Raw genomic sequence first — 12,205 nt, 5'->3', positions numbered from 1 at the left:
TGTCGCCAAAGGAAAGAACGGTCAGCAAGAGGGTCGTTGCGCCGAAAGAAGAAGCTAGGGTAGCGAATTGGGTCACTCACTGCACTTCAGGTACGGTTCACTCGTAGCCACGGTCGATCCGACAAAGATCGCGGCCACCAGTAGCGACAAGCTGCGCATTCTGCGGCCCGAGCTGACTCTTTTTGTTACTTCTCCAGCACTACCGAAACTTTACACCTTCTTCACCGAACCCACCGTGTAATGGTGGCGCGTTTTGAGCTTCTTACGGAATTTATACTCCCTCTACGGCGCCCGGTGGTGTCCTGGCAGATACCGGAATATTGATTACGACTGGAAGCGGTCGCCTGATTGCCAGGTACGTGAACCCGTTTAATCTTGCCCTTGATGGCGATAGTCCGGGAAGGCTGAAATGTCCGTAGAAAGCTGCCGTAACACCAGCCCAGCTCTATCTTTCCAACGGGCCCAATTTCGTCGTTGTTTTTCGGCACCCGGCTTACGTATCGTTGTGCGAGGCACGCGTCGACCTGTAAACACAAGTGGGTGGTTTATTTACGTTGACTTCGGTGTAAATAGTTGCACGTAGTGGAGTGTTATAGAAAGGGCGAAAATAAGGTAGAACATTCATGTAGCACGGATCTGACGGATACTGACCCACTGGAGAAAGGCCCGTTCCTATCGCCCAAGACCGTAACATCCGGAGACGAAATTTGGACATGACGATTGGTGAAGAACAAGGAAAACACCAACTGGGCATCGGTTTCATGCTTTATTCTGACCGGTTTTCGTTAGCTGCATCATGCGTCTTCCCAAGATACTGACTTTTTTATTACGAAGTAGTTTAATAAAACTATTACCTCACTATGGTTTTACATTACAAAACAATAACGGACTCTTTTTTTGTTTAACGGAACAACGAGACTGTGGATCCGGTTATGGATTGCGACTCTTGTTACGTCAGTTGACGCGATCGGGCTTGAATGTGATCAATCTTGTGGGTTTCACACCGTTAAAGGGCTCAATCTCAATGAAGGCTCATCCAACTCTGGAGGTTGGAACGATGGGTGTTTACCGGAAAGGGTAAACGTCCATGGATAAAGCACATAACGGCGCAAAGGGCGGTTCAGGGACACTCTATCCTAAGGCGCAGTGGTGTTGATATTAGTTTTTCCTCTCCGACGCTACACTTTGCTACACAATTTGTTCCTATTTCTTTGCACTCGATCGACCCTCGATCGTCGGTCTCCGCGTCGCACTTCGGGGAGGATAGGGAATATTTTGATAGTGGTATATTATTCAATAATGTTTTGTTCTAACATATTTCGTGATTATTCGTACTTAACGATTACGATTTTGTATACAATAGTTTCTTGTTTCGCCGCCAGTTCACCGTTAATTCCTGCCTGCCTGCCTGCCTGCCTGTCTGCCTTTCTGCCCGCCGGCTGCTTGTGGTGTGGCATTTCGGTGGCTACAGAAACGGAAGAGTGGTGGCAGGGAGTGGCGACAGCGATATTGATTTACTTATCAGGCACGAATCGTTTCGGGCGGCCAAAGCACCCACCCAGTCGTTAGAAACCACCAACGGAGGCTACAGTATAAAAATGCGATACTCTACAGTACAAATATTACAAAACGCTTCTGTTCAATCATCCATGCGTTGGCCAGTAACTAGAATACGTGTTACACACTATCGGTGATTCTATTGTTCAAGATTAGCACACTGTTCGATCGTGCCCCGTCGGACGATCTGCGGTTATCCTCACTCCGACAGCACCAGCTCGGGGAAAGATCGCCGGCGCGGTGCCATACATAAATAACGGTTCTTTCGTGGCAATGTACTCTGCTGCGCTATATGCGCAGTAGCGTGTTTCCTTTACTTTGTGTCCATTTACTTCCCTAATGTAGTTCTGTTCTTCGTGTTTCGCACCAAAATCACCACGGGCGGACTGCCCAGCCACCGTTTTTGCAACGGCCTGTAGTGATGATAATAAAATACTATGTTATATAGATATATACTAATAATAATTAAAAAAAGATAACAAAAAAGAAATTAAATTAAATCCAACGACCCATCCATCGTGTTCTATTCCTCTCGCGTGGATTAATGTTCGCTACCCATTAGCTGCCCGGGGTTCTCCTCTAACTCTCTGCCGCTATAGACACTTCCGGAATTTTGTCCCGTTCCGATCCGCTCCTGCTTCGTTCGACCGTCGAATGATTCTTCCGCGTCGAATAAGCACCGAAACTAGCACTACCCTAGCCAACGCTCAGTGAGGATCGAACAGCGTAAATACTTTTAACAATGCACTCGGCTCGCGTGCAGATCGCCGGTCTGTGTTGTGTGATTGTTTCGTTCTCTTCGCTGCATCGTTGCCCCCCTTTGGGGATGGTGTCCCGGGCAGCGACCAAACTGATGCGCAGGCGGGTTAATCCTCACGCCGCGCCGGTTTATATCTTCATCAGCTCGACGTAGTTCGCCGGAAGCATGCCGGTCATGCCGGTGCGTTCGACCCGCCCAGTCATCCAGCCGGCATCGATCGAGTTGACTTCGATGATCAGATCGCCCTCGCTGAAACCGACCTCATCGCTATCCTGCGCCTCGTAGTCGTACAGTGCCCGGTAGACGCGCTGCAAGTAACACGAAAGCATTAGCAAAAGAAGGTAACCCATTTTTTGGCGAAATTACAACTAACATCATCGCGCGAAAATTACTTCACCCAGTTTGGCATAACGAACCCGACCCGAACTGTTACCGCTCTGCCACGAGGATCTCCCAAAGTCACGGACCAACCGTTCTTATCAAGAAAGCAACCCCTAACAACAAAAAGGACCCAACCGGACCGCTCTGAATGCAAGAGGCACCCGCAACAGCTATCGAACGCTTCTAACAACGTGACCAAAGTGATACTTTGACACCTTTTCGGGACGCTTTTTTTTGTAACCAAAACTTATCAGCCACACAGACATTCGATTCGTTCATACGAACCGCACGTACGGGGTGCGGCGCGGGCTGACCATTGCTTCGCAGCTTATCGCATCGCAGCGCTACGGGGTTCGGATAAGAAACGGCTCGCGGCTCGCCGTTCTCGCGCAAAAGAAACCCCAGCCCGGGCCCCAAAGGGCTCAGGCATAAGAACGGCCGAACGTGTGCTGGAGCTGTTTTTGCGCGCCAAAACATCCAAAACCGGGACCGAACGAAACAAATCCGAAAGGGGGTCCTCATCATCACCATCGTTGGTGTGTTATGTTTGCTTCACCCCAACTATCGGCCGTCCCCGCGATGGGCAAGCTTTGAGCTCGGCCGAATGACCACCGTATTTAGAGTAGCCACCGTCGCGCGGCCACGAAGCGAAAGCAACGGTGCGGTGCGCACTCTATAAAACGTTCCGTGCGCCCCTGGCGGCGATCATAGCAGTGTCACGCTCGCAGACGATCGGTGTTGTAGTGTGCATATCTCAGCTGACTCTGTGTGTTTAGGGCGATGAAAGTGTTGGGCTCCCGAGGGAGTATAGTGGTGCTCCCGTTGCTGCTGACGCAACAGATCCTGCTCGTTGCCGGGTACAACCGATTCTATCAAGCGTTGCGTGTGGCACCGGACACTTATGGTGGGTGCCGCGTCAGAAAGCGATCCAAGCGCCGGAATTCATAAGATATTCTCCTCGTTGCAGAGCTCGTCTGTCCGAATAATGAAGACCTACAAACCACCGTGCCGTGCTGTGAGCCAACGTGTGACAATGACTGCTCCAAGGTATCCTGTCCGGCGGTGATCGTGCGCCGACCGACTTGCATCTGCAAGCCGGAATTGGTACGGCACAAGGGCAAGTGTATGCCCAAACAGAAGTGCCCCGAAAGGCCACCGTGTCCCGGTAAGTACCGCAGGCTTCCGCTCGCTCGATGGAGGCGATCACTAACTCCGTGGCCCTTGTGCCTGTGTTGTAGTGTACTGCGACGACAACGAGGAGCTTCTACCGTCGCCTCCGTGCTGTGAGCCAAGCTGTACCGACGACTGCAGCGATCGCGAGTGCCGCACGCGCTACGTCGATCATCCGACGTGCGTCTGCAAGAAGGGCTTCCGGCGGAACAAGGGCAAGTGCGTCCGGGTGGATCAGTGTCCGTCATGTGGACCGTACGCCACGCTCCGCCCGCAAGCCCCCTGCTGTGAGCCATCCTGCGAGAATGACTGCAGCGATGTGCTGTGTCTGCCGTCGTCTGGGGAACCCCGGGACGATCCGGTGTGCGTCTGCCAGGATGGGTACGTGAAGCACAACAACACCTGCATGCGCAAGGAGCTGTGCCCGAAGCGCCCGCTACCGCAGCCATTCCCATCTTCGACACCGTGCCCCCTCACGACCCCCACTCCCTTCCCGACCATGTCTCCGCCGCCGCCGCCACCGCCGAGACACTACTGCCAATGGGACACTGCACCAAAGCCGATGGACAAGCCGCCATGCGATTGCTGTATCGGGCGTGTGCCGGCCACCCCACCACCGCCAGCATCTACCGGCTGTGGATGTGGCAAACCATCGTGCCCGTACCGGCCCCCGCGAGATCCGAGCCCGGTCGTACCGTACTACGCCGTTCCCGCGCTCAAGCAATGCAACGTGGCCGTTCCGGGCGTGACACCTCCCTGTCCGACTCCCGGCTACGGGGTGCCGGTGCGAGAGCCGGAACCAGAGTGCGAGTACTGTCGCACACCCAAGCCATGCGGTTGTGGAGACCGACCACCCACCGGACCTGGCGTAACGCCTCCGTGTCCTTGTTCCGGCCGAGGAGACTCGCAGTGTCAGTACTGTCGTACACCGAAGCCCTGCGGCTGTGGAGACGGACCACCTTCGGCCCCTGACGCACCGCCTTCGGCCTACGGGTCGCAGGAGCAGTGTCAATACTGCCGCACACCGAAGCCCTGTGGCTGTGGAGACCGACCAGCTTCGGCCTACGGGTCGCAGGAGCAGTGTCAGTACTGTCGCTCTCCCAAACCGTGCGGATGTGGAGACCGACCACCGACGGGATCTGGCGTAACGCCTCCGTGTCCTTGTTCGGGCTGTAGGGACTCGCAGTGTCAATACTGCCGCACACCGAAGCCCTGTGGCTGTGGAGACGGACCACCTTCGGCCTACGGGTCGCAGGAGCAGTGTCAGTACTGTCGCTCACCGAAGCCCTGCGGTTGCGGAAAGCCACCACCACCTCCGGTTGTGGGACCACGACCGGAGAGTTGCGCGCCGGTGGACCCGGTACCGTATCGCTACGTCCAGCGCCCATGCCCCAGCGCGACCAAACCATGCCATCCGGACCAGCCGTACCTAGCGTTTCCACCCTCCACACCTACCCCGGAACCGATCGACGTGAGGTACATCCAAGGGCCGAATTGCAATTGCAATCGACCGATGAGCGCGTTTGCCGGATCTCGTTAGGCCATCGCGGCGTCGTCGTCGTCGTTGCGCACTGTGTAAAGCTATTTAACTGATCCCCACGCCAACCATTGTAAACGATCGGTGGCGATCGCTGGGGCCAAGAGCCAAATGTTTTATTGAATAGTTGATAAATGCAGCAAACAATGGTGCACAATGTGTTTCACCGAAAAAAGGAGTTGTGTTCCGGTGTTTGGACACCGATTTTATAAAGCCATAGACCAACAAGACCCATAAACTGTTTGATCCTAATTCATGAAAGGTGGAGTACCGATCGCTGCGATCGACTGTGTCCGTGTCTGAACAGCAGACTGGTAGACGATAAGCATGCATCTGTTACCGTCCTGCGCCATAAACATGTCAGCGATAACATACTGAGCCCCAAAAGCCGGGCGGCCGATAACCAGATGCGATCGATTAGGGAGGCGGGCGGGCAGACGGCTCGTATGTGCACGGATTTAACGCGACCGAATGTTCCGGGACCTTACCACTTTGCTCATCGACTTGCCGGTCGCATTCGAAGCAGGTGCCGCGTACTGCTGCGGTGGTTGAATGTACTGCGGTTGCTGCTGCTGCTGCTGTTGTTGCGATTGCCGGTGTTGCTGCTGTTGTTGATAGAGCTGCTGTTGCTGCTGTTGTTGTTGCTGCTGCTGCTGCTGCTGTTGGTACAGAGCGGCCTGAGAGTTTTCCGCGACCGAGCCATAGTAACCGTTCACCGGATCGATATCGTTCACGGAACCAATTCGTCGATTATTGTTCGATGCCACTAAAACGAAGAACAGAACGTCAATTAAAGATTTCCTGTCAAATAAATCACGTTAAATGCCCCCCCGGCCGGTCCGGTCCGGTTGCCGGACAAAGCGATTTTTAGTTGTAAAAGGCGCCATTCACACAGCCAATATTGACATGCAGCGTTTCGGTTTCGTGTTTCGTAATGCAACCGGTTGTGGTGAATTTTCAATTGTGCCCACGAAATGGACGCCACCATCCATTTTGATTGGCCAATTCCACGCCAATTAGCATCCATCATCCAGCGCCTGCAAACGCTGGGAACTCTGCCGTTACGGTTCGTGTCCCACCAGAGGCGGTATGCGACGACGAAGGCGGGCCACGGCTTCTTCCTATCGATGCAAATCTTACCCACGGGCGACACTTCCGCGATCGTGGAGGACCCGCGCGAAACAATGTCACCACCACGGGGAGGATCACCACCCGAAAGCGGTAAAAAGTCGCACAGCAATCCATCACACCGGCGTGCACCTCTGTCGGTGCTGACTTTCTTGCCATGGCCGGCCGGTCGGATGATAATTTCCCACGCGACACACATGCGGTGACGAAAAACGAACCGCATTCCAACACACAAAGTACAAATGGCCGCCCGACCGGGTGGCGGCGATAAGATCGGCGGATCGGTTCGCTTCCTTCGGACCGCCCTTTCGCCGATCGGCTCTTTAGGGTTGCAAAACAAATACAAATTACAAGACACAAGCAAAAGTGTAGGGAAAAAAGTGTAAACCGCGCGGCATTCCATTGCGCCACATTCGTGCGGTGCGATGCGGTGCGCGGTGGTGAACATACAAAAAGTGCGTGTGGAGCGTATAAACAAACCGAATAACACAACTCGAAAGCGTTTCAAAAACCAAGCAATACCACATGCCGCGAAGAGAGAGAGAGGCCACACCAAACGGAGGAGGTGCGAAGTGTGGTGGGAAATCCGAAAAACGTATCCAATTCGGAGAGTGGACAGTGGCCGGAGATTGTTCTTCAAAAGCACAAACAACACACAAAACAAACGAAAGCGGTCTCTAGCACCGAAGGGACAGGCGAACATTAAACACAAGCAATATGCGCAACACGTGATAGGATTTGAAGGAGTTTCGGTTCGTTCTCGGTTCAACTTACTGCTACCGGAGCTGTAGATCAGCGTGGCACTCTGGCGGTTGGGCTGTGGCATGTTCCGTGGCCCATCGGTCAGCGGGTCGTAGTCGGCGATCTTCCCAATGTTGGCGGCCGCCGCAGCAGCGGAACCCGTGGCCGCACCGTTGCCGATGTTGCCATTGTTGTATTGGTACAAGTGTTGTTGCTGCTGCTGCTGCTGAGCATGGAGCGCCGTCGCAGCACCGCCGTACTGGCTGACCCCAGCACCGTTGGCAGCGCTGTACCGCTGCTGTTGCTGAGCACCGTACGGATCCATCAGCCCGGCGGCTGATCCTGCTGCTGCCTGCTGCTGCTGCTGATGGTGATGATGTTGATGCTGATGGTTGTTGCCTGCTTGCTGATGTTGCTGTGCGTGTTGATGATGGTAGGCCGCAGCAGCCGTGGAGCCATTGCTACGATCGTTCATTACGCCGCCACCGCCACCACCACCGCCGCCCACGTGCTGCTGATGATGGTGGTGCAAGTGTTGCTGTTGCTGCTGCTGCTGACTGTGATGGTAGTGGTGATTGTTGTTCACCTGATTGGCGGCCGGGTTCGGGCGGGCATAGTTTTCGTACGGATCGTAATACTTCTGCTGGGTGGCGGCCACCCCGCCCGACGGGGTCTGGGAGTTCTGTAGCACCGAGTGGCGCACCAGCTCCGCGCTTCCATTGTTGCTGGCGTGATGGTAGGCCGCTGCGCCGGCGGCCGCTGCAGCCGCTGGATAGCCCTGCTGCTGCTGTTGATGGTAAGCACCGGCGGCCGCCTTGTTGTTGTTGATGCCACTGTGCTGCTGGTACTGTTGTTGCTGGTGCTGAAGTGATGCTTGGTAGTTGTTGGCCTGGTTGTGTTTGGTAATGTTTGCCGTGGAAATGATCTGGGCCTGCTGGGAGGTGGCATTGGTTGGGCCGATCGCCAGGCCGCCATTGTTGTTGCCCTGCTGCTGATGCTGATGCTGCGAAGAGCCGACCGAGGCCGGTGCCACAACCGGTGGCGGCGGCGGTGGCTGATAGTGGGGTAACGATTCAGCGGCCAGCTGCTCGGAAAAGTACTCCGACTCCAGATCGTTGTTATCTGTGGGGGTAACAGGGTGGCACCGCAAGCAAGCACAGGGTCCCCGGCGGCGTGCGTCAAAGCGGCGTGTGGCGTGTCGAGTGGTGGTGAGTCGTGCAGGGCCGCAGGTTTCCGGATGATGTGTGTGTCCAAAATTCCACCCCGAATGGATGTGAGACGTTTGATGAAGCAATGAGCACAAGCGATACAGAGCGTCGAGCACAAGATACGGACACATAATGGCAAGGTACAGGTTTGCGAGGTAGGTATATGGTGTGGCGTACAGCGCGGCAGATGATGAACATAAAAGCAAAAGAGAGGCACAATTTAATAAAATAAATACAAGAAAATAGAGGTGAATTAGAGAATGTGTCAGTGAGCGAGAGATACTCTTTGGGAAGAAACAATATACACGATAACAGATACAAGCTCGATTCGACAGCACACAGTTTTGGTAGCTTACACAATCATAACGACCGATTCTAGATGAGGCTCCTCTAATGAGCATTGGTCCGCGGCATCCCGAGAACAATCGAATAACACAGCATTACCTCCGTTCCCAAGAGGCCCAAAAATTCTCGCTAACGACACGTGGTACGAACGTGGCGCAATGCAACCAGGGGCCGGGTTCAAGGAGCCCCTCGACGGGTCACATAATTTTCTTCCATTCTCTTCCGGGCTGTTAGTGAGACGCTGCGGGCTGCGGTGTGAAAATTCGGAAAGCTTTCCCAAGGGCGCGGGAAAAGAATGGCCACTTTTTGATGACCGGAGGTTCCGACGGGCTCCTTTCGGTTGTCAATAATTTATGGAATAAATTTAAAACAATTACCAAAAAAAATGGTACTCAGGCCCCATTAGCCGGACCCACCGGGAGCCGGTCGGAGATGATCCGGTGAAACATTCCAACGCTGCTCGAGAACGCGAGTGGTTGAAAACTGACCGAAACCTAGGCTAGTGCGGCTCACCAGCCTAGACAACCTTGGGCATAACAATCGGCGACCCGCCGTCGTAAACCGTCGTACTGACCGTGACAGGTTCGAAAAGACCCACAAGAAGACGGTGGCAGAACACCTAAACCTGGATGCAATTAAATCGTTCGCAAAATTTACTGCTCCTTCTAATGTGGCCAGCGCGTCCATTATGCGCGGGGACCGAGCCGAATTCTAAAACCCGACCGCCCGATTTTGCCTCGCTAGGCATCGTAAAACTTATCGTCCTTTTTTTGAGGGGGCTTTTTTCACTTGCCAACCTGACATCACCACCGACGCAGAGGTACACATCGGGCGGTGGCGCGGATGACTGCACAGACTGCAGTAACCATAAAGCACACCATAAACTGCACTCAGTCACAACATGGGCAAACAACAATCGCCTCACGGAAAGGGTAACGCTAAGGCCGGAACCGCCGAAACGCTCCGTGTTTCCGTGCAGAAATGATCGTTTGAAGGACGGCACTTTTTGCTGTGGCTTGGGAATTTCGAATAATTTAGAAAAAGGCACTGATGCACTGTTTGTCCCTAGAGTTCAAAGTTTGCCACTGCACCTTCGCCGTTTACGCAGTTCCGGAGGATCCGCACCGGAAAAAGTTTGTCTTGCGAAGTCTCTGGCATCAAGTGGCTTCACAGGTTTGGCTCAAGAAGCACCAGTCTGCCTTAGTTTTCGTGAGCTTCAATTAATTTTATACAAAAACAAAGCCATTTACTATTTGAGGGAGTCTACTGACGATAATTTTAATGCGTTAAGGGTTTAAAAGTAAAATAGGGAAAGCTGAATGCGTCAATTGATTTGCTCCATTTGTCATTCTCTTAATGATGAAACCTCCTCCTTGTTAGTTCCCAGCACTCCGAACGACACACCTTATCTCGTGCCGCTTCACTTCTGTCGCCTCTCGACGACGACGAAAGTTGGACAAAAACGAAAGTGAGACCGTCACCACGGCGTTACCGAACCATGTACAACTAATGTCCATTAGGTTTGCAACACTTCCGCCACCCGGTGAACATGTGCTGGCTCCGGTTGTGCGTTACGTCACGTGACGGACACCCCAAAAATCGAACACTGTGTACCCCTTTTTCGGACAGCTTCGTAGCTTCGATGTCATCGCCTTCCAAAAAAAGGAACTGAAACCCCTTGTTGTACAGAGCGGGAAGCGAACGGAGCCAGTTTTGCTGGACAAAGAGACCAGCTCCCACAGCTCACGAACCCCCCCGGGGGGGGATGGTGGTCATTCTCCGGTGGCCACCATAGGACACTGCACACTCACACTCACCTTTGCTGTCGATGATTTCCGTGCACTCGCGCTGGCGCTCCATGGCCGCCTTCTTCTGCAGGTCGCCGTGGTACGCGACGTTGGATATATTTTTCGTGTTCTGCTTGATTCGCAGCGTTTCCGGATCATCGGCGACCTTTTTTGTCCAAGCGCGAGCGGCGAATTCACGGGCCAGGCCAGGATGGAATCGGGATGAAACGGGTGAAGCAGAGATGTAAATTAAAACCATAGTCACCAGCACCACGCAGCACCAGGTACACGTGCCAAACCGAACGAGTTCCGATCGCGGCTCATGGGGCGTCACTCGGAAAAAGGAAATAATGAAAACACTCGCCGAGGATGGAGCCCAAAATATCGAACGGATCCCACCGGGCGAAGAAGTGTGCCACATCCGATTAATTGAAGCAAGAAATCGGTAAGCAGACAATCTCATGTTCGGCCTCGGCCGGCGGTCAATTTTGTTATGCTCGTCGAGATGGGGAGAAAGCGAGAGTGCGGATTGCAAAGTAAAGTGATGGTTGTAATTAAGGTGAAAGAAGCCGAACAAAAAAACATGACCACATTATACCAACAAAACCGGCCGCGACCCAACCTTTGGCGGGCGCTGCGCTCCGTCGCAAGTACGCGAGAAAGTTGAGTAAAATCGAACGGTGGTGGTGCCCACCGTGGAGTTTAAAATTATGCGTCTTTTCCTTTTTTAAAAACACTCGCGCCCAAATTTGAACGCAGCGGCCACTGGTTATCAAGTGAAAGTGATTATCAGCCGTTGGAGGCTTCTTCGAAACCATACCGCTAATGCACTCCCCGCGCCTCACTGAATGCTGTGCGATTGATTTTGGCACCGAATTAACGAAAGACTCCGGTGGTGGTGGCAAGCGACGAACCTTTGGCGAGCGAGCGAGCGGATCCCTTACCTGCGTTACTTTGCCTTTCAGCTTCTCGAAGTCGGCGTGATATTTGACGTTCGATTGAATTTTGGTATTTTCCGCGATCCGCTTAAACTCCGGCGTCTCCGCGATCGTCGTAGCTTTGGCTTTTGGAATATGTCTGCGGGAGAGAAAAAGAATGCACAATTAAAGGATGGCAGGGACGAAACGGGACGAAATAGAAATCAAAAGTTGGCCAACCGATGGAGACGAGCCTGGCAGAACCGGCACGATACCTTATTGAGGTACGCGCACCTTTGGCGGGGAATTCAGACGAATACCTCTTTCAGCATCGCTCGCGATCTAGTCAGATCGGCAAGCAAAAAACCGCGTGCACGTATATGGCGCGTGCGCAGCGTGTTGGCGGTTCCTTATAAAGTCTCGCGAGCAAGAAGAAACGCACTACGGGTGGTGGCAGCATCAAACCTGGGGCTGGATGGTTCTAGCAGCCGATCACGGCACAGGCCCCCGATGTCGCAGGGATGTTGATTAAGTTATAATTATGACCAGAATTGCAGCGAACGCATCCGAGCGGCATTCGGTACGGAAATAGAAACAGAAACGTTATCTCCGGTCGATGGTGCGCATCGTCTTGATTTAAAGCAGTGACTCCTGCGTGCCCTGTCACGATGCCA

General features: G+C 53.5%; 1 protein-coding gene across 1 annotated transcript in view; it reads right to left on the bottom strand.

Annotated features, from left to right (window-relative positions):
- Positions 1-769: 769 nt before the first annotated feature.
- The window catches only part of LOC131205392 (LIM and SH3 domain protein Lasp), a 33,632-nt gene continuing 22,196 nt past the window's right edge, over positions 770-12,205 (bottom strand). The window contains exons 3-7 of the mRNA XM_058197469.1: positions 11,559-11,691; positions 10,645-10,780; positions 7,308-8,396; positions 5,894-6,171; positions 770-2,625 (exon numbers count right to left, since the gene is read on the bottom strand). Of these exons, the coding sequence (XP_058053452.1) occupies positions 2,446-2,625; positions 5,894-6,171; positions 7,308-8,396; positions 10,645-10,780; positions 11,559-11,691 (1,816 nt within the window). The 3' untranslated portion in view covers positions 770-2,445. The remainder of the gene's footprint in view (positions 2,626-5,893; positions 6,172-7,307; positions 8,397-10,644; positions 10,781-11,558; positions 11,692-12,205) is intronic.

This window comes from Anopheles bellator, chromosome 1 (assembly GCF_943735745.2).
Source record: "Anopheles bellator chromosome 1, idAnoBellAS_SP24_06.2, whole genome shotgun sequence".
NCBI lineage: Eukaryota > Metazoa > Arthropoda > Insecta > Diptera > Culicidae > Anopheles > Anopheles bellator.
The sequence above is the reverse complement of the archived record's forward strand: the minus strand, read 5'-3'. Positions and strand labels throughout refer to the sequence as shown.